The 27,108-nt window shown below is 40.0% G+C and overlaps 1 protein-coding gene across 1 annotated transcript in view; it reads left to right on the forward strand.

Annotated features, from left to right (window-relative positions):
• smurf2 (SMAD specific E3 ubiquitin protein ligase 2) overlaps positions 1–27,108 on the forward strand; it is a 65,737-nt gene that overhangs the window by 34,299 nt on the left and 4,330 nt on the right. The window contains exons 5-17 of the mRNA XM_042342350.1: positions 973–1,106; positions 1,783–1,848; positions 2,446–2,530; positions 4,175–4,258; positions 6,682–6,884; positions 8,965–9,049; positions 10,521–10,679; positions 12,017–12,061; positions 23,281–23,488; positions 24,429–24,532; positions 25,451–25,565; positions 26,211–26,389; positions 26,884–27,021. Coding sequence (XP_042198284.1) covers positions 973–1,106; positions 1,783–1,848; positions 2,446–2,530; positions 4,175–4,258; positions 6,682–6,884; positions 8,965–9,049; positions 10,521–10,679; positions 12,017–12,061; positions 23,281–23,488; positions 24,429–24,532; positions 25,451–25,565; positions 26,211–26,389; positions 26,884–27,021 — 1,605 coding nt within the window. The remainder of the gene's footprint in view (positions 1–972; positions 1,107–1,782; positions 1,849–2,445; positions 2,531–4,174; positions 4,259–6,681; positions 6,885–8,964; positions 9,050–10,520; positions 10,680–12,016; positions 12,062–23,280; positions 23,489–24,428; positions 24,533–25,450; positions 25,566–26,210; positions 26,390–26,883; positions 27,022–27,108) is intronic.

A 27,108-nucleotide genomic window follows, 5' to 3' on the forward strand; every position in this document is an offset into this window, starting at 1 on the left:
GGAGGCTAATCACAAAAGGTCCCCCCCACCCCTGTCTCTAATTGATTGGGATGTTTTGCTGCTTATCTAAAGAGGTTTCCCTCTCCTTTAAACAGCAATGTCAACTATTCTGAAGGAGCAGGATATAAAAAAAAACACCTGATATTGGCTGAAACTCCATTCTGATTAATAGCGCACAGACTTCAGCAGGATGGGCTCATTCCGTTCTATTCATAGGAGTTAGTAATAACATTAGTTGGCTGTGTTAAGATGTCTGGATGTGTTGCTACTGAATCTGTAATTGCTGCTGATTATTCTTGGCAGTGATTTGAATTGCAAGTTGATTTTTACTTTGTAGGAGCTGTTCTGTTTTCACATACATTTTGATTACAGCAGATTATAAGAGCAGACTCATGTACTTCAACCACAGTAACACCATCTAGACTAATTTAAAAAATGAAAGGTGCAGAAAGATTCATTAGTTTGGTGAAAATGAGACCTAAGTTTGTTTTAATGTGCAGTTGTTATCTTTCTGATGGGTGCAGTAATTGGTGCCTTGTCATTGTTTTGAAACGCAATCAGTAAGGACGGGATTATACAAAAGAACGCCTTCACTGCTGATACTGAGAATAATTTAATATTTTGTTGTTCTGTGAGATGATGAACCATTAATTTGGATTCTAGGACTTGAATTGCTTTTGCATATTTTTGCTTCTAGGATATAAACTATGTGTAGGGTGAATTGCAGGATCGTTTTAAACCTTCAGGCATTTGTGCTTATTGTTCTTCACTATCCTCGATTTTGTATATAACTTATTTTTTCTATCTTACACCTCCTCTTTCTTTGTTAGGTAGCCAAGTGGGTTGATTTGTCCTGCGCCAGACAATCTGTCTGAAAAGGCCGCATAATACCATATTATACAAACTGACTTTAATGTTCCTTAATTATTAAGTGAACAGATTAATATGATTCCTGCTTTATATTGATTCTAGATATATTGGAAGATCAGACTCTATAACCATTAGCGTTTGGAATCACAAGAAAATCCACAAAAAGCAGGGTGCAGGGTTCCTTGGCTGCGTGCGGCTGCTTTCCAATGCCATCAATCGCCTTAAAGATACCGGTTGTGAGTAAAATGTACTTTGAAACCTTGGAATATAACTATTTTTCATTGATCTAGGTTTTCTGTGATTCTCTGTGTGGTTTTTTAATTCTTACTAATGTAAGTTATTTTTTTCTTAGGACACTTTACGATTGTTCATCAATTTAATAATTAATTAATCAATCAGCTTCTTAGAGATGCTTATAATGGCAGAGAAATAAGCACCATTATCCTAATTCTGGTAGATGAGCCTGTGTAATGGGCAGCCTTGGCAGCCAACTTCTGACCAGTACCTTGCTGTACCAGTCAGTTCTCCTTTCGCTTAATAATCAACTTCCAACATTCAGACAGGTTGTGGATGATTTGGGGCAGCCCAAAGGTCTCCAGTATTGACAAATGATTTGTTGAGATGCACTGGTGAAGCCGAGATTATGAACAAAGTGGTACATTTCTCCTCTGCTAGAGAAGAGTGGCTTATAGCTTTGTAATGGAGAAATTTCTGAAGTGCTTCTGTCAGTTATCAGAGTTAAGTCCATACTTGTGAACTGAGCACAGTTCAAAGTGAAGATGAAAATGAGATGAAAATTTTGAGTTCTAATTAACCTGAAGGAAAGTCTCCTTATAACCTGACTCACAAATGGCAGTCACTGAGTACTTCTATCATGGAATAAATAATAACAAATGTTTTCATTTTCTGCAGACCAGAGACTGGATCTATGCAAACTGAGCCCTAATGACAATGATACAGTAAGGGGACAGATAGTAGGTATGTGTAAAGATTCTCTTCTGGACCATAAAGGAATTGGTGGGAACGTTTACTAATGGAATGGTTCAGATAGTCCAATAGTACACTGATTTGTTATAACTTCTTATTGGCCTATGAAGTATTAGGATACGGGTTTGATGACTCTGTTTTTCCCAGTGGTGGTTTTCCAATCTGTTTCACAGGGATTGTGAGGTGGAGGCATATGTGAAGCGAAGGGAATTTCCTATGGAGAAACATCAAAAATAAATATGAAACACACAAGTCATCCTGGCCCATTCCTGTTCAATTTAGGAGCAGTCTGGACAGATGCCTGGGAACAGGAAACTTGTCTGTTCTTTTGGTTTGGCAATAGTGTGAGGCACATGGAAACCAAAAGGGGAAGTGTGTGTTGTTTGATTTGTTTATATATGGGAGAGAGAAAAGTACAGATGGACTGAACCACAGAACTGGAAAGGGTCGTTCCTGAACCTGTCATTCACTTTCAATGGCAGATTAAGCTGCTGAAAATATATAACACTTTCCTTTTTAATTTCAAATTTCCAGCTTTTGCAGATTTTCTTCATCTCCTAAACTGAGTGTCTGTTTATCTATTGACAGTAAGCTTACAGTCTAGAGATCGGATAGGCAGTGGAGGTCCTGTGGTGGACTGCAGTCGCTTGTTTGATAACGATTTGCCTGATGGGTAAGAAATTATTGGCTGGAAAGCCTTATAAAATCAGTTGTCAGCAAGTAAAGTCATTATAAGATTTTTCAACCACATAATGGGAACTAATCTGTGTCCTAAGAATAAATTTAAATACAATAAATTTGAGAGTGAGTATAATATTATATTTTCAACATGAAAACATTGCTAAAAAATGTTGCTGTCACAACTAATCTTGCACCAACAAAATAGTCACTGCATTTCATAGTAAATTCTTTGAAGCTCTGTTGTGAAAGGCACTACATTAAATGTAACAACAAAATCACATTTATAGAGCGCCTTTCACGTCGGGAGGACGTCCCAAAACGCTGAAAAGGATTGTTAAGGATTATTATTCCTTGTAATTGTTTAGAATTGTTAAAAGTAATCGAGTGTCGTAGAAGGGATCTTTTTAGACCGTTACAGTTTTTCATAGGTAGCCCAGATTTATTTTCACTAGTCCAACCTCATTTTCATGGTGATTTTTTTTGTTACAATATAATGTTTTTGTAGTAAGAGAATGGAGAAACTCTACTAGGCTCATATAGCATATTTGTCTACATTCCAGACCATTGGATCAACATCCTAGACGTTCATTTCCCGCCTAACCCTCAATTCCATTCCATTTCAACTGCACTTTCAATTAGAATTGCATTTTAAATCCAATTTCAAATTTATTTTCCTCTGCTCTTATCTGTAACCCCCAAATTTCTGCTGAAGCAAAAACATCTTGAGCTTCTTAACCTATAATTACTATGAGACATTTTGTTCTGATTTTCTGCAATAAGATTTTGACTGACTTTTCTTCAGAGAGTTTTTCTAATCCCATGTTCAACTGTCTGGTGGATGTTTGATTTTCCAATTTGACCTATGTTGCAAGATGTCAGTAGTACATTTAGTAATTGCTAGAAACTGTCCTGTTTGCAAAGCATGCTAATGGCATAGGTGCAAATGTTCTCTGCTCTTGACTCCATAAATGTGGGGTTATTTGTGCAACTCTAATGTCATCTAAATGTATTTCTAGTCATAATTCTGAATTTAGTAGAATGCTGTGCAGACATTCCAGCCCTGTTGCAACTGTAATTATATTTGACGTCAGTGCATTAGGATAAAATTTGGAATATGTAATCAATCTATAAATCCAAATATTAACATGTATAGTTCTGATCACTAGCCCTGCTGGGAGGTACATGTGTGTACTTTGGGTGAAGACAGGATTGGATTGGGATGTGATTCCCGCTGCAGTTGAATAGCCTGCCTACACTTGACTATGAAAGCCTCCACTTGAATAATACCCCCTTAGGAAAGGTACCAGAAGATACACGGCACCCATGGAACTGTAGCCCATTAGATAGGAAAGAGAAACAAAATTCATTCAGTTATATTGGGGGCGGGGAAAAGCTGATGATTCCGTTTTTGTTAGAATGTTACACAGATTGGCTGCCACAATTATGCATTTAGTATTGTGCATGACTTTGAGACTTTTGATGTGATAAAGCACTTTATCAAATGCATGTATCATTTTTACTGATAACTCTATTTCCCACATTTCCTAGCAGTGAATGGTTTCCTTTGTTGGTTGTTCTGGAAGTGTTTCTCCTCTCATTTCCAGGAAGTACACTTGTGTCTTTTTCTGTTCACTAGTTGGGAGGAACGCAGAACTGCCTCAGGCCGGATACAATATCTTAACCACATCACACGTACCACACAGTGGGAAAGACCAACTCGGTAAGCACCGGATTATTAAAATGCACTTCTCCTCTAGCAGCTAGAAGCGGGCCATGTGTGTACCTATAATAGGGTGCTATTAAAACTGCATTGATCTCCTCTCCCTTTATGCATTGTGTACTTTGCACCAGAAATCACTGGTGAGCAAGCAGAAATCCTGGCTAATGTTTTTCAATCGATCCCTATCTCACTGAGGGTTATTAGTGTGCAAGGTTCACTTTTACACTGACTGTCGAACTCTTGCAATTGCTGAAAAAACGCTGGAGGGGAAGAAACTAATAATAATTTTGAAGTACAGTATATAACTTAAAATACTGAAAACTATTCTGCTTAACTTTTTATTTGGATAGCTTGAATTTCAAGCATTCCAAGGCTAGATAACCCAATTTCAGTTTCTTTTATACATTCTTCTGCATGCCTTGCACCGCACTCCATTGCTGGTAACAAAGGTGTTATGCCTCTGGCATGAAGCGGAGTGTAAACTAAAACTCCTATCTTCAAATGGATCCATTTTTATCTGAAGAAATTTTCAAAATCCTTTCATTTTGTATAACTTCAACAATAACTTTTTTTAAAACAGAAATGTGCTTCAAATGCTCTGGGATGCTACCCTGCCTGAAGGGCGCAATATAAATGCAACTTGTTGTTGTGTTCTGACCACCTAAGAACATAGTAAAGTAGATTTTCTGTGCTTCCCAGATCTGTACAATTAAGGTTACTTTCACAGAAACGTTTATAATTAGAGAGACCTTTTCCAAATGTGCGTTATGTTGATTCTGTGTTTAAAAAGATTTGTGAAGCATTAGGGTTGCAAATCAGAGTTGTTTACCAATTATGTTCGGCTATACTCTTTGACCTTAACTGTTGCACTGTGATTGCAGAGTGCTGTTACGCCATGTAGCTCATATCTTCATTCCCCTAAAATATTGCAAAATAGTTTCATACAGATAATACTTTGAGTCTTGTGGAAATTAATGTAGTTAAGGTGCAGTAGAGCTTTAACAGTAGACATTTCAGCCTATTTTTTGGAACCTTTTTAACCTGATTAAAATTAATGACTTTGTTATCAGTGCATTATGTACACAGACTTCATCAACTAAAATTGTGACCTACAGTACAATGTGTTAAAAATCTGTCTTAGATAAACGAGCATTAGTATCAGAAAGAGCCATTACTTCACCAGAGTTTCAGACAAGTCTCCCTGAAAATTCCACCTTATCAGACTCCTTCCTGTCGGGCGACGTGACAGATATAAGTCACATGAGCAGAAGCCAGTCTTTTTATTTGAGTCGCCTGCAAAGTCGGGCTGGCAGTGCACATTTCAGATGGTTAGTTGTTTAGTTAATGCTGAAGTAATAACTAGTATTGTTTCAGCAGGTCACTTCTAAATCTTCATGAAATGGATAAAAATTAAATTGATTAAATTAACATAGGATTGTTTCAAATTTTGTCAATGTAGTTAGTCCCCAGTATAATGTAGGTCCTGACATTTGTTCAACAAAAAATCTAAAATGCATGCAGAAATGCCCGTTTGCTTCAAACGTTGTCTAGCTTCTCACGCACTAACAATGGCTAATTTAGGTCATCACATTGCTGCTGATGTTGCTTCTTATGTGCAGTGCGATTATAGCACTGTTTGGGGTTTTATGCCCCCAGAACCCACCCAACAGCCATAATATGTAGGAGCAGTAGTAGGCCATTTGGCCCTCGAGCCTGCCCTGCCATTTAATAAGATCATGGCTCATCTTCTAACCTAATTTCATTTACCCGCCCTCTCCCTATATCCCTTAATCTCTCTATCCTTTAGAAAATCCCTCTATCCTTTAGAAAACCTTTAGGAGCCCTGCTGGCCAAAATCGTGTTTAAATTCTCTTAGCTCTTTTCTACCCTCCTCTCACATTGTTTAACCTGTTTCCAGCCTTGTCGCTGCTTGTATATATTAATTTAGTGAGAAGTTACACCTCCAGGGTCTTGGGACATCCTCTCGATGTGAAAGGCACTATACAGATGTAATTTTGTTGTTGTGTTCTGTTCTAGAATTCAGTAATTTGTAGTAGTGTGTTACTAGACTGCCTGTCAAATTTTTACTATTTTAATACTTAGTCATTTATTTTCCTTTGTGGCCTCCCCTTGTGCTGTGCATCTCCTTCAGCTGAGAGAACAAGCTGGGGTCATGCTTCCAGAGCTCTGTGTATTCCTCCTTTTACCTGTTAGCAGCTCCCAGCCTTGTTCATCACCTTTGCACAGTCACACGACTGAGATTGCAAACTCTACTTGTAAGAAATATTACAATGATTGTGGGAGTGTTTGTCGTTGTTGTGCATCACTCTTAACTTTGTCTTTTTTTAGGATGGTTTTATATATTTCTGTTCAGTCCATGTGTAATTTTATATTTCTCATTCCCCCTCCCACATGGGATATAGGCCGGCCTCTGAATATGCCAGTCCTAGCAGGCCAATTAGTTGTTTTGTAGATGAAAACACACCGATTACACCAGCTAATGGCGCCTCATGTGGTCAGACCCCTGACCCAAGAATGGCGGAGAGGAGGGTGAGGTCACAGAGGCACAGAAATTATATGAGCAGGACACATTTGCATCTCCCACCTGATCTCCCTGAAGGTTATGGTAAGTCATTGATGCCTTCTCTAAAATGGTGCTTCCAATGTGAAAGCCATTATATAAATGTAATTTGTTGTTGTTCTTAGAATCACTAGTCATGCTTGGCAGTCATCCCATTACAGGTAGATTTGGGGTTTAATGTGTGTAAAGTAGAATTTTGTGTTTAGTGAAGCAATGGTCAAATTGGAGATTATTTGTTGACTAATATGAAGGAAGTGGCTATGCTGAGTTCATTCTGCCTTTTTATGTGCCACTTTGTTGAATATATTGTATAAGGAAGAATTCAAATTTACAGGCTGGGTGGAACTATTCATTCTTCTGCTATTTCAGATGTCAGCAATCAAAGTAGTTGATTCAATTTCCTTTTTTGGGGAAGAAAAATAAATGAATTTGTTGAATCCACATACATTGTGTAACAAGATATGGTCCATGCAACAGAATCTATCAGCAAAACCTTGCTATCTGTTTAAGGATCTGAGACAGCAGCTGAGACTTGTAGAGCACTGTCTTATGCTCTCAAAATATGGCCAATATTCATCAGCTGGCTGTTTTGGTTAGCAATGAGGAGTTTGTCTGTTGATGCAAAGTGGACCTTTCAGCTCCCTTCACATGCGGTGGGGTACACACAAAGGTTTACAGTGGTACTAAAATATTGGGTTCCTAGGTGAACCAACGTCATGGCCTACTGCTTTGGTTCTGGAGATGGCGTCATCAAATCCATGCACAGGCTTTTCTAGATCAGGCTGTTGATTGAACACTTTAGGCTGCTTTCAGTGGACAATCCCCTTTCTTGATTGAAGACTGTTCGGCAGCAACAGGCTGTGTTTGGACACCCTAGACACAGCATTGAGTTTGATCACCCAGGGGAACTTGCTTCACTGCTTGGCTTGGCAGAGGTTGACAGAATTTCTGGCAGGTACTGCAACCAAAGCTCTTACAGATGTTTTTCAACAAGAAAGGCCTTTTTCGGTGAGCAAGTAGAGGAACTGCTTCGGGTCATCTATCTATCAACCTTTCATGGTTACCAGCACAGAGTGCTCTCCCCCTTGGACTTTCTCCACCCCACGATGTTCATGAAATACTTGTCGTAATAGCTCATCTTCAGAAATGCTCCATAAGCTCCCCTCTCTTGCTTGGGGGCACGGAGGCCAATTTTAGTGGCTGTACAGAGCTCTGAACCAGAGATTTTCACCACCTCATATGCTCATTTCAGGCAGTGTATTTGCTGGTTGAGTTTTTGAGGAAGAATGGAAACCTAGTCCATGTTTAGCTACTGGGAGTCTTGGTAAGAAAAAACACCAGTATTTTGAAATGGTTCAATGTTCAGTACTCAATAAGTATGCAGTATATTATGGAGACAATGAAATCTACGGGGAAAAGGTTGCCTGGACAACAGGCAATCTGTTTACTTGCCAGCAAACTGGTGTTATAGTCGGTATGTGAAGCATGCAGAGCATGTAGTTAATTGAAATAGATATGTCATTTTAGAAAAGTTGAATTACTGTGCTTTTATCGTGTGAGTCAGGGATGTTGAATGGGTTGGGCATGTTATTCACAAATCAGATTTGTTGTTCTGATTATTGATCCACCCAGCCTGTCAATTTCAGCACCTTCAAAACATCACAAGTTAAGTCTAAAATGCATTGAATTACCATTCTCCTATTTTTGAGTTATTTGTCTGCGTTGTTCTGAGTGGTGAGGATGTGAAACCAGAATATTATGATTAAATATAGTTGCTTCCATTTTATATTAGGCTTATTCAGCACAAATTGAACGAATTGTATATTTAAAAAAAAACTATTTATGGGAAATGGTTGACTCCCTTATTCTTTCTTTAGTCAATTTTTTTTATATGAAGTGTGGGGAAACTTCTTGGGGCTGTCTGCATCACACATCCCTTTTCCTGTTTTAAGTCTGGGCAAGTAGAAGTGCTCTAATCCTTAGCTGATGCTCTGATACTAATTACAATCCTAATTTCTGTTATGTAATCAAAATATGTTTTTTATTTAGCAGTATGCTGCTTGCGAGCTTTTAAATACTACATTTGATCAGTTGAGTTTACTATGGCCCTATCTTATTTTCCTAGAACAAAGGACGACCCAACAAGGTCAGGTGTACTTTCTGCACACACAGACTGGGGTGAGCACGTGGCATGATCCCCGAGTACCCAGGTAAAGGAAACGAGGCCTAATGCAACTGCTACAGAAAAACAGAGAGAGAAATGGACAGACAGGTTCATGGCATCATTGCAAGGAAGTTTAGTTTGTGTACTAGGAAGGGACTTCAGCCATAGCATAGTCTACGAAGAGCTCGAATGATATCTTCTCATCAATCACTTTTGGTATGTGTTGAAATTAGAGGTAATAGTTCTTTTCCTTTTTTTGTGCAATAAAAATATATACCGTGGAAGCCAGTTAAGCCAGACACATTGGGGGACGAACATTTTGTCTGACTTAAGAGGCGTCCGAGGTGAGCCAAAATACTATTCCTGCCCAGCAGAGGAGCTGTGGCGGTGCTGTTTAATAATATGTAATAATGTTGTTTCACTTGAAGCAATGTTAACTAGCCAGTTAAAGTTAAAATCACTCTCGCAGAATTTAGTAAAATATATTTACTTTTGTTTGGCTGCAAAATACAGCCCAGTACTTTCCCCCAGAAGCGGAGCAGCAGTGATGCTTCCTCCCTCCCATTGGCGTTCCCGTTGCAGTTTTGACTAATTTAAAAAGTTAGTGTTGTGACAGATAACTCTTGTCATTTCAGTTCAACTCAAATTATTTTTTAAAAATCCAATTTTTAATCGTAAAAGTTTAAAAAGATACTTCCTTGTAAGTGTCGACTTATCATTCCTTTTTCTTTTCCTCCTTTTTTTTTTAAAGTTGTACTGCTACTTCTAGAGACCATTTGCCATTTCCCTCTCACGAGAATGACCAGTCAGTGTGGCTCCAGGGCTCTGGCACTGTCACTCAGCAACAGGCTGGACTTCCCTAATGGACCACCTGAGTCTGGGAGCTCATTCTTTGAGGAATCCTAAGCATTAAACTGTGCCCTTCAACACTCAGCCTACTGAGTAGAGAAAAGGTTTAAGCTGCTCAGCACCACTTAAATGTTTAGTTGCAGAGGCAGGTCATCTGCTTATTGACTTGGCTTAAGTGGTGCATTGGTGCAGTTGAGGGTTGACAAAGTCTTTGAGAAAGCAGAAATTAAATTAGTGTAGAATTAAAAACCAAAGCATTTCTTAAATGTGGTAATTTGATTTGAATCCCCCTTGTTGCTCTCAGTAGTCGAGTACAGATGTGGTCTAAAAAAAGTGACTTTTGAAGTTACTATATTCCTTGGGAACTATCGATATATTATGAATATGAAAGGTAGAAAAACGTATGCTTTTAATGGATTCCTTTTCTTTGGAGTATAGCCATTTGGCTGACGTTTGCTGTGAAAATATAGATTAATAGCATGACAACCTAGTTGAGGCCTATTTAGGTTTTGTGAGCTTGTATCTTGGGATACTAAAAGATTCTAGCAGAAAGTATCAAGTTCTTGGAACATTGTGGTTTTTCTGACATTATGGAATTGTGTTCTTTACCATTTTAATTGGTTTGGCATGAAGAGCATGCTGAGGTAGTCGTCTGTTTGTTTTTGCAGGGATCTTAGCAACGTAAATTGTGAGGAACTCGGGCCATTGCCCCCGGGTTGGGAAATCCGCAATACAGCCACAGGAAGGGTCTACTTTGTCGACCATAACAACAGGACCACGCAGTTTACAGACCCACGGCTTTCTGCCAATTTGCATTTTATTTTAAAGTAAGTAATAAAACAACTTTTTTTGTTATTTTGTATGCTTAAAATATAAATGTATTGAGGGAGGGAATTGCAAACCTAGATTTTTGGATGTTCCATTATTTAAATTGGTATTTGTGGGTGTTTTCCAGTGCAGCTGTTTAAACAGCACTTGAAAAGAAAATGTCAATCTGGAATAGTTTGATTGTACGGTTATTAAATTGTCCTATCAAAACATTTGAAGTCTTGGCTATTAGCAGGCTTTAAATACTTTCAGATTTGACAACTGGTCCAATTTATATCGAGCCATCCCAACTTTTCATAGATATATTTTCTTATTAAGTAATTTCTCTTTTATGTTCTGATCTTTTTTCTTTAAATATTCTTATTTGGTTTGAAAAAGGAAGACTTTTTGTTTGGTCTTGTGGTTCAAATAAATATTTTTATGTATTTTTCATTACTTGTGAGCACCTGAATAGGTTCCAGCAGTTTATCTTACTCAGAATAACTATCTAATGGAATTAGTCAATGGCAAATAGGGTAAATATTTTGCTGTCAATGATCCAAAAGCTGAAACCCAGCTGAGCAATTTGTATGAACATTATACCAATAAGAAAGCTCCCAGGAATTACATGGACTTGAATCTGATTCATGGGCAACTATTAATCAATGCATGTGTGCTTGTGTGGTAGTTCATGCTTGTGTGGTCATGAACATTCACTATCAGTGAATTGGATAAGTTGACTGTTCAGAAGCCAGTTCAGTCAAGGGCAGTACAAGTCAGTTGCTGAACATCCTATTAGTTGTAATATTACTTGAAGACCACACTAGAAGCTCCCCAAAGGCTCAGTTGGTGAAGCCACAGCTCATTGATCGCTGAGCCGTGTAAGCGGACGTCATTCTACGCTGAGTTAACAATTTCAATTGGTGGAGTGGTGGGGATGTTATAGTCACAATACAGTGCAAATTTACATTTATATAACGCTTTTCGCATCAGGAAGACGTCCCAAGGCTTACAGTTGGCTTCTGCATTCTTGATTAAAATGGGGGGCGAGAAATAAATTGAGGATTGTGTCGCTGATTGATTTCCAGCAGCACTTGTGGAAAGTGAGCGCATATGGACAATGGGGAGGACATAATCTGACTGATTATCACTGCACAGTCAAATAGTACTGTTCATGTGAATGATCTAATCATTAAGGGGGCTTATATGATTTATCATTTTAATTTCAGTTTATCTATTTTGCAGTAGCCCACCATTTACAGAGACACTGTTCAATGAAAAACGTTCAGTGCAGTTTTAATGCTTTTGATGTTTGTAACTTTTTAATTAATTTATTTTTATTGATGCTGTGCTACAGGAGGGACTCGAATCAAGGACCGAATATACACTACCAACAAACAAGGTAAGACAGTAAGAGCGTCACAAAAAAGATTGCAGATTGAGTGAGCAGTGCTCAGTTCTGTGGTTTATCCTGTATCTGTTGGAGCTTATTGAGAGGAAAGCAAGAGAATGAAAACCAGCAGGGTTCCCCCCCCCACCCCCCCGCCCACCCCCGGCCCCCATCCTACTCCCTTTGCTGATGAGTCAGATTGGAAAGGGCTGAGACACCCAAGAAAAACATGTAGAAATCAAAGCGCTTTGCGTGATCTGAGAACCAAAGGTTGGTAACATCAACAGATCTTCGAGATGAGAGGTAATGCAGAGAAATGATCAAAAGCATGTTGTGTTCCTGGTATACAAGGATGGGTAAGTTGGAAAAATAAATAATATGACCTGTTAATGTCTGGCTCCTGGACCTCAGACTAATGGAATAGTTGATCCCTGAACTTGAAATATAATTACCCAAAGTACACAGTATGGAGGATGCATTACAGACTTCTGTGGTTTACCAAAGTATAGACCAAGCAGTGAAGTAGGGTGTGTAACTGTCAGGTCTAAGGGATGATGGGTGAGCTGTGTCCACTTGACTCACTGGCGGTGGAGATTTCCGTAAACCAAGTCTTGTGTATCTTGTTTATACCGCATGTTGACTTATTTTTACAGTGTTATTTAAGTTTCATTTTTTAAAAGATTGAGACAACTTAATAGCTGTAATTTTTGGAGAGCTGAGATTCAAGGAAGATTAGGTAAAGAGCTAAAGTCCATAGTGTGCTAGACCACCAAAGTTGAAAAGAGAACCAGAGAAATAAGATAAGTCGAGAAGAAATAGTTTGTCTGTGCCATGTGTAGGCTTTAAACGCCTATAGATTATATATGGGAGGGAAAACGTGGTGATAAGCACTTCCAAAATCTTAAGAAGAAGTTTGATGGTGGGATGAGATTAATTTTTAAGAGTAGCACAGTGAGCAACATGGAATAGAATGAACACCAACAAATTTCCAGAAAGAGGTGAAGACACACTGGGAGTAGAAGAGGTTGAAGGGACTGATCAGGACAGAGTCAGGTTCAGAAGCAAATCTCTTGTGTACTATAGCACAGGTACAATTAGGATCAGAGGCCTTATTTGAATCTAGGGATTTGACGAGATATAGTGAGAATAAAACTTGATGGCCGACTTATTAGCAGACTGGAGGGCAGATCTAGACAAGTGTCATGAGAACTTTCCTTATCTTATACTGGTAGCCCAAGCAGCTGTGGGGTAGGTGCCTGTTGTTTTAATCTGTGGCAGTCAGAAAGTTTGCACAAATGGGGAGCAGATGGAAGATGTGTTGTACATCTTAATTTTCACTTTGGTAATTTTTCTCTCTGGTGTCAAAATGTTTTAGTTATAATGAGACCTTAGGCACATCTATCACCGCACTTTTGTTACATCTCACTAATAATTCAAACTGTGAAGAATCAAGTAATTCATGGAATTGACTAACCCCTGCCTTTTATTTTGAGGATTGCAATTAAAAAAAAACACTTAATTGAAGAAGCCCAATCAGATGAATACTGTTTTGGAATAAATGCGTTTTGAAGGGCATAGAGAATAAAATACAAAAGGAAATGAATATATTTTGGGAAATATGAAAGATCTTCCATTGAGCAGCGCAAGGAGTTTTGAATATGTGAAAGAACATCTGAAATTTGCTACCAATAAGGTGGGGCGGGGGGTGGGTGTACGTTCTTACCTGGATCCTTTTCTCCATTTGCCCCTGGTTTGACTTCTGAACTGATTCGCTAACCAGATATGCACATTACGATTTTGTAACTGCCTACTAGTAAAGTACTGGGTGTCCTGAGTTCTCTCTCTTTTCCGGTTGAGGGAAGTGCTTTGCTGGCAGACGCAGTGCCTTCACTGATTGCGTGGCTGAGAAGGGGAGTTCCCCATGTAAGAAATAAGCCGCAAGTCCACATGATACAGCTGGACCTACCTCTATTGAGGAGACCGCTCATTCGATCCTGTACAGTGTTGCTATGTGTCTCCGTCTTTTTTTTACCTGGGGTAGTTATTCTGGATCCAGTGGGATACTAATACCAATTTTTGGAGTGGGTAGTGTAGCGTAACATTGTCTCCACACCCGATTTGTGTTATCAGAGAAATCCAAGCTGTGCGTGAGCATACTTTATAAGCACTCCAGCATGCATGGTTGCCCTACTTATCGGCATAATCCTACTGTCAAAAGTTTTAAAGTTTGCAATGATGTTATCCCATCTGGCCTTCACTAGTTTAGATATGGATTGACAAGATGTGCTGAACTAAATTTGACAACATTTCTACATTATATTTTATACTCGAAGGTACGGCATGGTTATTTAAGCAATAATCGGATCTTTGGTCAAGGGACTGGCAAACATTTTGGTGTTATATTTGTGATTACTGCTATAATGAGTTTTCTGAGGGTTAATTCAGTTTAGGATACAAAGTTGGGACGGAGTGGTTGGTTTACCAAAAGCTGAGTGTGAGTACACAACTCCCAAGCCAAAAGGCAAGTGTCAGTTGTTTACACACAAATAAACTACTGCTGAGTTGGGTCTGTCTAATGACTCGGGTATCATGAGCAATTTTAAAGGGTTTAAGTTAAATTAATACAAATTCAGAGAGGTAATAATAATTTGTATTTGATATACGCCTTATCACGTCTTCACTTCAAAGCGCTTCACAGGATATACTGCAAAGTGAATTGACTGTATATTTTGTGGGCGAAACCGGAAGTTGTACTGCTCATATTGTTAGGGAAACAACTGAAAAGCTTACTATTAGACCGGATGTGAAATGTAAACGCACTATTTTACAAAAAATTGCATCAAATACTTTAGAACAGTTGTTTTGAGGGTTTTTTCAAAATGAAATTAATGGTTCTTGTCAAACTTGATGCTAAATTTGTTATTTTGTATCAATTAACATAATAATTGATATACAAGGTCACCAAACATTTTTTTTAATATGGGATAACTCTCCTCGTTTGTGAAGCATAGTTTGCATTTATTTGACAGTTGCAGCAGCTTGAAATGAAATGTGCTCTGGACCGTTTCCCAGCAGAAAATCTTTGGTTGTCATTGTTTATTTGTTGGGGACATCTGTCATTCTCATCTGGAGGTTCTGGGTTCGTATATAATGTGGGAATAAAACTGTTTTAGCCAGTTAATATGTTAAAATCTTTTGCTTCTGACGCGTCGCTTTATTCAGCTGTTTGAACGTGTAAACGTGGGAAACCAGACTCCTGGTTTGATCAGAGTTGATAATAGCTGTACTGTAGTGGAGATATTACAAAGAAATGAGTCTAACCGGTTTGAAGGCTTTGCCCTTGGAGATTGAGTTTCTGATATCATTGGCAATTTTCAAATGGAAATAGTTTGTTGGCATGCCAGACTTGCAGCACCGAGCCAAACATTTCTGTGGTAGCAGTTTCTTTAAGACTATTATTGAAATGCCTTCCAAGGTAAATTAGATGACTGTGTTAAGCAGCTGCATTTCACTTTTGTATCATGGCAAAGTAAACCCTGGTTCCTATCAACCATATTGGTTTTATGTTACACTGTTGTGATTAAACGGTAGGAGAACGCATTACTTTTATATTTCAAGTTAAGAGGCATTAACACTCATGTCAGAACGTGTGTATATATGGCTGTAATTGCCAGTTCATTAGTTTTTGTTTTATGTTTCTATGTTTTCATCGTCTTTCCCGTTAGCGCTGAACGGATTGCCTTGTGTTTGCCCACACACACCCAGCAACCAAAACCAATGTGCACTATTACAGCATTATTGGAGGAGTAACTGAGCAGTTGTTTTCAAGGTTTGAAGGTTCTCCTTCCTGCAGATTACGTAAGGTTTCTACAGAGATGTGGGAAAATGATTGCTCTAGCCGCTTTTTCTCAATGAGGTTCCAAGCAGGTGGCCGAGTACATTGGGCAACTAAATACTGCAGCACGGAGTTGATAAAAACGCAGGTTCGTGCGTATGATGCCCTATGGGGAGGCCAGGTGCTTCCTCCCAAGGAGGTGAGTCATTGCCGGGCAGTTTTGGCTTCCTCCTTGCAGCCATTACACAGAATGCATCAGCAGAAACTGTGAGCAATTTGTGTCCCCACTCGCTTGGTCTGCCAGTATTTGGGGCGGGGGGGTGGGAGATGGGGAGGTAGTAGGATTTAGAGGAGGTGAAAGGGCAGAGTCTACCAAAATAAAACTCACCAAAAAGCTCTCGCAATATTTGTAGGAGTTTATTTTTTAAAAAGTTGTTTTGTTATCACAGGACAATGACTCTGTCATGCCTTAAACAAAAAATATAGAATTTATTTTTCTCTTTTAATCCCTCTCAATTATGAGAGAATGACTTGTATCCTGGTATAGTTTGTTCGACATACAAACTGGAGCGGCACCTGTAATACATTGGGCTGCAAATGATGGATTAGCTTGTTCCTATATAGCCACTGTTGATGGTTGTTTGCGCAGGGGATAATAGAGAGAGGATGGATACAGGGCATTCCCAGTCTTCCCTGGAGGAAGAATGCAGTGACTGTGCTGCTTCTAGTGTTCACGAAGGATAAAGGGATGGTGTGTAAAGAGTTTTCATCATTTAAATGCATTACCAGAGTCTGGCCATTCAAGAGCAGGAAGTCGAAAGTTCCACTCCACCCAGCCAATGCTTTTTGTGCATCCAAAGAGAGTAACAGGGCAGTGTATGCTATCTCAGGAAGCTCGAGTCACTGAGTCAATTGACAGAGCTTCCACTGTGCTTTGCTTGGGGCAGAATCCCAAGGAAGATTTTACTGGCTGGCTCCACAGTGGAGTCTGGTGTGCAAGAACTGAATAGGATGAGACTTCCTGTTGATTTTTCTGACATTTTGGGGGAGGGAGGGGGGGAAACCCATCTTATACACAGTGCTGTCTCCAGTCTTGTGTGACAGGAAGCCTTGCAGATTGTGCAGACAGAAGCAGGAACAGTGCTGAGAACAGGCAGACACAGGTCATACTGAGGGTGCTGCTCTTTGCCCTGGAATGTCTCTAGATAGCAGTGACACTGGCGACACAGACCGTAATAACCTCCAATTTATTGGTGTTTTGATCCAAATGGTTCAAGCAATTTAACTTGATTGCTTTGTTGCCACCGCCTTGATTTGCCATTTTAACAACAGCTGAGTGTTAAAAGAGATTGTATTTTGCTCTGACTCTCTAATATTTCAGGAATAGTGTTACATTTGCAGATTTTTTAAAAAATTCTCTTTTTTGCAGTTCTTTCCTGTTTTAAGTCTTTTCCTTTTAAGAACAGATTATCATATCAGTTGTTGAGGGAACAATGCTCTTTTAGTTCCAGAACCTAGGTTTGGATCCAGCCTATATTGTTGTGATGATCTTTCCATCTCCCTGCTTTTTCCAGTGAGGCTTCTTAAAGTAAAATAAGTTTTTGAACATTTTGCAACAGTTTGCTAGCACCTGTTAAACTTAGAATTTTTTTTATTATTGTGAACGTAGTTGAAAGGCCAAGCCCAATAGTACAGGATACAGTGCCATCAAGATTGCAAAGAATAGCAGAGAACATAGAGATAAGGTTGAGGACTGATTATCCGATGCTAGAGTTCAGTTTTAAAAGTTTGGAGGTTGTAGGAGGATAATTCAGCAGCAAAACGTTAACACTTGAAAGATGAGTGTTGGTTGGCAATGTATTAGGTGGGGATAGGAGAGAATCTGATCGTGGCTGAGTCTGACATCTATCCTCCAGCAACATTCTTTTTTGGGATCAAGACAGGAACCTCGCCTGGATTTTCTGCTCCCTAACTTGGGTGTGGTCATCCATTTGCAGCGGGAGGAGGGGAGGGCTCGACCTGGAAATGCTTAAAGTTGAAAGTGCCCAAAATGGAAAATGTTCATTCACTCTTCACTTCTGACCTCTCTCATTGTGAGCACCCGAAGTCTCAGGGGTAGTGGGTAGTGGGATCCTGGGTCAAGAATGTCTCAGGTTGAACCAAGGTCTGTGATGATTTGGCTGATGTCATCTGGTTCAGCAATGGGGAAAGTGTACACTGACCCCAGCTTTCCAAGACTGCGATAGGGAAACATCACCAGACTTGTTCCTGTCCTAAGTCATGACATTGATCTGCTGGGACAGTCATAGGTTTGCAACTTGTCACCATGGTGAAGTAGCCTATTTAACATCCGCTGGTCAGGGAATTGTGTATATGAAATACTGCAGCCAACTACCTGCATGAGCTGCAGTCCTCAGGAAAGGAGGGGTTGGAGGGACAAAATTACAGGGCAACGTTAAAAAATAACGGAAAATAGTTTTATACATCTTAGAGTGCTGATTTCCTTTTTTTTAAAAAAAAGTTTCAGTTTCAGTCAATGTTTAAACAGAGCAAAGTTAATTTTTTTTGAACAAACACTCTGTTCAGACTTGGCCTTGTGGTCATGTATTTTCTGGAAAATACCTCAAGGTTGTCTGACAGGTGGTTGAAGGGTAAAGTCTGAGGTTAAAAGGCAGACGCTAAAACTGTATTTATGTTATGAAAACACATCCTAGTGAGGTACCCGGGAGGTGCACTAACTTCCAATGTTATTTTGAAGCACTTTTGCTGCGTTTTGAGTTAGCTGAGCAGTGGCTCCTTTCAAGTGCACAGTGAAGCAACACGGTGCAAGTGCACGGCTTTGTGGTCCCAACCACTCGTATTTGCTCTTGCAAATTCTAATCTAGTAGTTGTGGGCTAGTCTAGCCAGTGCAAATAAGCTCTGAACTCTTTAAGCAGTCTGAAACTGAGTTATTTTGCACTTAAGGGGTACAAACAAGAAATTCCTCTTTCCACTAAGTTTTGACAAAGCTATTATTTGTACTGTAATCAAAGTTTGGACCAGCTATAACACTGATCTAGCTTAATATTAAATTATTGAGAGAACTAAAGTTACAGGCAACAGCACGTGTCTTATATACGTCATTATCTGCTGTATTGGACATTTACCTAAGTAATGTTGCTTTTACTGTGCTCCGTGATGGTGTTCAGTGAAAGCNTTTTTTTATAAATTAAAGAGAGCGAGGTTTTAGTATATGGATAGCTACATACCACACATTTTCCCCGAGACTGAGTTTGGAATCTCATGCTGTCAGGTAGTGACTCGAAACGAGCATAGCATTCCCATAGGGAGTAAGAATAGTTGATTCCTGGTGATCTGTCAGTTACTTGTTGCTTGTTTTACAGAGGTGACAGAGGGCTGAGCACAGCTCTGTTGCTCGTGTGTTTTCCCCAGGAATGTGTAAGCCTTTGGCAGACCCAAAATGCCTGATATTCTTCATGCTCTTAGCCTTAAAACTCATCTTAAAATTAAAGAACATTCAGAATTTTGGAAAATGATTGCACTGAGTCTTAGTTTGGAAGTCAGTTATTGTTAAAAACTGTGGGGAAAAAAGGCTTCCAAATTCAGCCCCATTTCAAGATTTTTGCCCAGTTCTGCACCATTTTAAATGAAAAAGACAATGGACTTGAGGATTGTGCCATGAGGACTTTCACGCCTGTGAAAACGAGAGAATGTCTATCAAACGCTTCATTCTGTAGTGTCAATCTCTGAGCCTCCTATCAATTCTTTTTGCCTTTTCCAAACATTTGAAATATTTTTTCATGGTAACGCTGATTACAAACCACTGTTTCTAAGAAATGCTTTTCCAGGCCTCAGGAGACCTTCATCATAGTAACGGCAAATTCTCGAAGCTTGATATGGGCAGATTTTTTGACTTTTTTTTAAGTTGTTTCTCAGATCTTTATCTAGGTACAGGACATGTAATTTGGCGAATAGTGCTGAAGAGAGAAACGGTTTCTGCAATAGTCAATGTAGTGTGTATTACGCAACTTGTTCAATCAAGTAAATTAGCCACAAATGCCTTGACTAGAATGCATATGAAAAAAAATCTCAATTTAAAGTTCTACATTTCTCCAGGTTTTTGCACAAACTAAACAAGGATGGACGTGCTTATATAGATCCTCTGCAAGTGCTAAGTGATCTTTGTTCGTTTGGCTGTGTTAAGTGACTTCTGTCATGTTTGTGCACAAAGCAGTACTTATTCTATTTCATTACTGACAATAAAGCTCTGGCACTTGCACAATTGAGTCTGGCCGGGTGACTGGGATGAAAGTCTGGTGCGAGCGGTAGCCAGTGAATTTCTGTCCAAGAATAATAATTTCTGCTTGTGGAAGAGGTGCTATGGAAGGGAAAAAAATGTTTTGAGGTTTGGGGGGAGTGAGTGTGAGAGAAGGGAAGAGGTGTGGGAGAGGGAGAAAGAGAGAGAGGGGGAGAAAAGGAAAGCAAAGCAGAATTTGCCCGAAAGCAAAATTACAGTTGAGAAAACAATGAATCAATTGCAAAGTCAATCCACTGAACCAAAATAAATCAAGTGTTTTGGGAGCCTGAGTGCAATTTGAATTTTCTTCCCTCATCCCTCTGTGTTGCATTTGCTAAGGTCTCTATAAATTATTTGACGGAGCCTTTTCAAAAGGAAACAAGTCTGCAATCGGTGCCTGATTTGGTGTTAGTGTATCTGTGTGCTCCAAGAGGAACCACTTGGCTGATATTATACCCCTTTGCATCCACCCCAGCCCTTGAATGAAATGGTAACATGACATTTACTTACAAATTGTACCTAGTAATGTTTTAAAAAAAAATAATCTTAGAAAAATTACGCGACTTTTTTCAAGGGTCCCATTGCATTGAAATAACAAATATTTGCAATTGATAAAGGACCTTATGTCAGATTATTTCCCAAGTATTCCATGTAACGGGTTACTTTGAAGAATTAATGTCTGTTATGTAGGCAAATGCAGCATGTAATGTGTACCAGCCTCACACAGCAATGGTAAAGATTTTTTTTAAAAACAAAAAAGTGAATTTGAATAAGGCATCTCCAGCAATCCTGTGCTCTGTCTGTACCAGACTGTGCTCAAGTCTGAATGTAGCAGGGCTTGAATTTGTAACTCTTCAATTCCAAAGCCAAAAGTGCTACTGGATGTCTTGGGACGTCCTACCGAAATGAAAGGAGTTATACAAATGTCATTTGTTGTTGTTTTTGCCACCTTCTGAGTCAAACTCTGTTTCTGATACTTGGTTTTATTTTTAAAAAAATAAATGAACAAAAAATGACTGTGATAAACCTATTTACTTTAACAGTGAAAGTGAAATAATTTGTGAATGTACAACTAAACAAGCAAAACTTTTTTCTTAAAATCTTGCTGTTAAGCTAGTTAATCAAAGAATACCTGATAAACTGTGTGTCTACGAGCAGCAGAAATCTGCAAAAGCTTGTGCGAGTTGCTCGCCAATGGGCAGTTCTGAAAAATTCCCTCATTCCTGTGGTCAGCAAGCCAAGGGACGATGTCCTTGCCAGGTTGCTAATACAAACAGCATTGTGTAAGTAATAGCCTCCTGACAATCGGTTCGCTGGAACACAGTATGGTGTTGAGCTCAGATCAAAGGTGTAATGGTTGGCATGCTGTTGTGTTTTGAAAACGAACACGTAAATCCAAGATGTCCTTCTTTAAAGAAGAAAATTGTATCTGAGCAGTAATTTCGTGTCCAGAATTATTGCTTTCAGGCCAGCCCTGTTTAGTCTGCACATTGTTTTTACCTTTGCAGCTGCTGTTTTATATTAATTAGATTAGGGCTTAGTTTAAATCGAATTCCGATTTGGCGAAGAGGTCCTGTTTGAAGCTCTTTCCTCCCATCTCGGAGCCTCTTATTGCTCCATGTCGCAACAGCTGCTGTGAGGTCTGGAGATTCGCAGTCAGCAATTCCGAAATAATCCCTTTTTTTTAAATAAAAAAGGAAAGAGAAAGCAAAAAGGTAGAGCAGCGAGTTTTTAAGGTTGGTTCGGATGTGCCAGTCCTTGAAATAGGCCTTTATTTTCCATTCACTGTTTTACAGCTTTAAAATGACATTTTCTCGTGCCCATGGAAAATATGAAGCTGTGATGCTATTTTGCTCAATTACAATCCCTGTAATGCAAAAATATATTTTTTAAAAATATAAAAGCTCTGCTTGTAATTATCGGGTTCAGATTGTATAAGGAATAGTTTCTAATCCTGATCTGAACCCCCAAAATTACATTCCAGCCATTAAATTACACCTTGGCGCTCACTGTCTTCCACATATTGTTTCAGTATTTGCTGCGATGGGATGATTCTACAGTTTTGTTAATTTTCTACTGGTGGAATTCGAATCTTGAAGGCTTTCTGGCATCCTTTTCGCTAAGGTGGTTTCAAGCAAGAGTCCTAGACCTCTGTGTTGGTTAGTGCTGGAATTCGCCAGCATTTTATTAATCAATCAGCAATGTTTTTTGGTGATCCGCCAAATACCCAAATAACCCTCTGAGATTTCATCAGTGGAGCAATCCTCAGAGTAGCTACAACGGTATCCAGTGCTGTCCAGTCAGCTTCAAAGTTCCTGTTGCTTATTAGTTGCTTTTGAAATCGATCAAATTTGTGCAAGTCAGGCAGCACGATTAACCGGTTTGAAGTGTAATATTATATACGAACAGTTACTTTACAAAGTTTACACAGGGTAATAGTGGTTCTGGTATCATTTTAACGTACAGTTTATGCTCTGGGTTCCGCAGCACAATTGGCACATTCAAGCCTGTGAGATTTGTCCTCCCGATGTGAAAGGCGCTATTCAAATGTAATTTTGTTGTTGTTGTTGCCCAAATCTTTGTGCTTGAATAAGGAATGCTTTCATTTCATCAGTGCATCTGTCCAATCCACTAATCAGTGTAGCTGATCCAATCCACTGACTTTGTATACTGTAGTGACCCTCACAAAATGATACACACTTCAATCTCTGAGGTGCATATTAATTAATATGTTCTTATTTTTGGAATGTGAGATTCATTATTGTGCTGATTGCAGCAACTGTGCCAAAGCTTCACATAGGACTGAGTGGATGTTATTGTCTGCCTTGCTCGTGAAGTTGTCTGAAGGATATGTTCTGTATAGAATTAAAAAAGTAAAATTATACATAAAATTATCGCAGCACAGAAACGGGCTATTTGGCCATTGTTTTATACTCCTTCTCCCTTGTGTATGCATCAAGTTTCCTCTTTAATGCATTGGTGTTCTGCGTTTTGGCTAACCAGTGGGAGTGGGATGCCCTGGATTGTTTGTAATCTGCGCTGGGATAGTTAGTGCTCGGCTATTATAATAGCTTTTTGCTCTCCTCTTCTCCCGCCAGTCGTCAGAATCACCTGAAAGAGCAGCAGCAGCAGCAGCCGCCACCAGTGCCCCCGGGCCAAATGCCAGATGAAGCTGAATGCCTGACGGTGCCCAGGTACAAGCGGGATCTGGTGCAGAAGCTGAAGATCCTGAGACAAGAGCTCTCCCAGCAGCAACCCCAGGCTGGCCATTGTCGCATTGAGGTTTCCAGGGAAGAGATCTTTGAGGTACAGACAGCAGGTTTTTGATGTGCTACTTCACTCTGCTTGTGTGGGTGCAGAGCAGGGTTGATGAGGACAAACAGCTGATGTGATTTGGGTGACGTGGATTTGTGGCCTCAAACTTTTTCCAGAAGCCCCCAGACACCAGGAGATTTGCAGCTAGACAAATTGTAAAAAAAAATCAGTACTGAAAAGCAGAGGCTTGTAGCCAGTCAGCTTTCAAACACAGCAGAGCATGTAAATCCGATTGTGCTGGTGACCTATATAGATAATGTATCTCGGTGGTTCAGACAGCACCAAAACAGACATCACATGCTGCTTGACTGACATCGTAAGACATCCGGAGATTGGTCTAAGATGGCTGTCGTCTGCACAAAGCGTTTATTATCCATCTTGCTTATTGAACCACTGTATTTAGAGATTGTTATGTTCTGGGTCATTTTAATTTGATGAATTTAGTACATCTGGTAATTCAGAGAATACACAATTTCTAATCTCGTCACAAAGTTTCCAACCTGAGTTGTTAAATAGTGCTTCGGAACCTCTGGGTGCTCAGTGCTCCCTTGGTCATTCTCTCGTCACTGTCCCAGATATTAGCTCGTAGCACAAACTGGGGTTTGATGGTTCAATGCAGCACGAACAGGTGCTTATCCACCAGGCCATGGAGGAAGCTCTGTGTTCTGTTCATTTGCGTGTGCACATAAATCAAAGACGAACTAGGGACGATATTCTCAACATGGTAATGGATAGGTAAAGGTTTCAAATGTAAGTAGTCCCAGAGCAGGCTGAGTTCCTACCTGCTAAAAATATGGCTGACTTCTGGGTCATCGAGATAACGTTAGTGTCAAATGGAGTTCTACTATCGTTTGATTGGAAGCGTTTCCAGTCCCGCCCCATTCGTTGCCGCTTTTGATGTGCTTTTAAATGACGACTGTTTTATTCCCAGGAGTCGTACAGACAAGTAATGAAGATGAGACCAAAAGACTTGTGGAAGAGGTTAATGGTAAAATTCCGCGGTGAAGAAGGTTTAGATTATGGAGGCGTTGCTCGGTGAGAACTGTTCAGAATATTTGTTGCGTCTGTCTCTATTTCACCTTCCCTTTTTTGCCCCTTTTGCTCTGTAATCTCCTTGTTTATAAAAGTGAATTCACGATTCATGCTTTACATATCCTTTGGGGGCACACAACGACAACAACTTGCATTTATATCTAGCAACTCTCACACAGGGTGGCGTCCCAGAGCGCATACTGTAAATACTGCTCTGCTTATGGTGCACTGAGACCATAGGTATATCACTCACCGGAGGTGATCAATGATTTCCTATTTATCGACTTGAAAACTTTGTTGCTTGAGATTTGATGGACGAAATGTTGAAGGTCCTCAGAAATTTATTGCGAAAGCCCGGCAGTAAGTTGGAAGCACTGTTACCGACAAGTTAGGACGGCACCTCTAACAATGCAGGGCTCCCCCTGAACCACCCTAGAGCGTCAGCCGAGGCTCTGAGCTGCACTGCGCTGCGTTCTTTTGTTGAGCACCGATACTGGTACTGCAGACGAAACTCGTCCATCCTTAAAGTGTCTGAGGAGCGCCACCCTGTGGCCGTTTCAAGATCACAAGGTGGGGCGGGTGGGGGGGTGGTGGGGGGCTGGAGAGCGACCTGAGCCGCAGCACTTTGTCATCCCGGCAGCCGAAATAAACTGCGGTTGAAACACCGCGCGTCTCGGTGTGAATTCTGTTTGTTACACATTCCCTAACTCTGGAAGCTTTTATCTCATTCTCATTTACGAGCACCTCTGAGGGGAGGGGGAGCTGTACAAATTCACTGCCGCAGTTTCCCAGTTCTTCGATTTAAACTGATATTTCTGAGTTTGAAATCTGTGATTTGTACAGTTTAAAGTTTTTTTTCAGGTTTTAGTTTGTAACCATTTTTTTGCTATGCTAAAATGTTTATCCTTTTTCACCCTTCAGGGAATGGCTCTACCTCTTATCTCACGAAATGCTGAACCCTTACTATGGCCTGTTCCAGTACTCCAGGGACGATATCTACACACTGCAGATCAACCCAGACTCTGCGGTCAATCCTGTAAGGAAACCAGTCTTAATTAATGGCGTCTCTAGAATGTATTACTTGTGGTGACGATTGCTTATTTCATAGTGATGGGGGAGGATGAGCAGTGGGCCAGGTGCAAGGCCTTTAAAGCCGTGTCCCTAATTGCCATCAAAACCGCTGATGATATTCACCTGAGAGAGTGCAAGCAAAACAAGTTGGATTAATGATCAACCCAGCAGCTCTGTGCTGAATGATGTGTTGGTTTGCTTTGAAGCACTTTAGCCTGTTTGGAATGGCCAACTGCTGCTGGATGAGATTGTACATTAAATCTTAACCCTCAGTGAAACGCGAGAGATGAATGGAGCAGGTCCGTTAGATTTTGTGGTGCGACAAGCAGTTGACGGTAGATCAAGTCATTAATGCTACAACAAGGGACGGGCACTTGGTTCATTATTATATGCGCCATCCTAGAGCTCGCTGGAGAAGTGAGGAGAAGGGAGGACATGTCAGTGAACGGTAACTTCCGATGAGAGAGCAGTTCCTGTGGCACAGACCGTCACACTGACAGACGAGAGAGGGTGCGGGGTTGAGCCGCCTGGCTCTGTATAAATGCAAGTTGTTGTAGAATGTGTTGGATCACTGAGGACTTATCTGGACTTTTTGTTTCTCTTCACACAGGAGCACTTGTCTTATTTCCATTTTGTTGGTCGGATAATGGGTATGGCTGTATTTCACGGTCACTACATTGATGGCGGCTTCACGTTGCCCTTCTACAAGCAGCTGCTGGGAAAGTCGATCACACTGGACGACATGGAGTCTGTTGACCCAGATCTGCACAACAGCTTAGTCTGGATCCTGTACGTAGCTGCTGTTTCAGCACCACTATCCTCTTAGGTTGTTCTCATGGAGAAAGGTTTCAGTGTTTGTTGTTGCTTTAGACGTTGCAGTTTTACTTCTGACTACAATTCAAGTGGAGAGAAAAGACTGAATGTTTGAAATGCATCTCAGGAAACTGCAGCAATCTGTTCCAGGATGCAATCTCCTTTTAACAGATGTGACTAGAGAGGCTTGGCACATTCCTTAATTTGGTCCCATGGACTACATTAAAGTGCAGTTCCTCACCATCAGTAAACATTATCTTGCTGGTGCAGAATAGCTGCCACATTTGTCTACAGAACTCTCTACATTTCGAAGTGACTCCATAGTTCTTTGTTGTAATTGATTCAATAGAATTTAAATCTTAAAATGCAGTTTTCTATCAATTGATGAACACGATTTAAAACTGCAGATATTCTTTGGGAGAAAATTGCTGAGGAATGGGATTGTTAATGCTGCTCATCTTTCCCTGCAGTGAAAATGATATTACAGGAGTCTTAGACCACACTTTCTGTGTAGAGCACAATGCCTATGGAGAAATCATCCAACATGAACTGAAACCAAATGGGAAAAGTATCCCTGTAACAGAGGAGACCAAGAAAGAATATGTCCGGTAAGAGACTCCGACTGCGTTGATAGGGTGACTGTTTGATCTCCTCCATAACTTTGATGTAAATTGGTTTCTTCATATTTACGTCAT

The sequence above is a fragment of the Callorhinchus milii genome, unplaced genomic scaffold (assembly GCF_018977255.1).
Source record: "Callorhinchus milii isolate IMCB2004 unplaced genomic scaffold, IMCB_Cmil_1.0 Scaffold20, whole genome shotgun sequence".
Taxonomy (NCBI): domain Eukaryota; kingdom Metazoa; phylum Chordata; class Chondrichthyes; order Chimaeriformes; family Callorhinchidae; genus Callorhinchus; species Callorhinchus milii.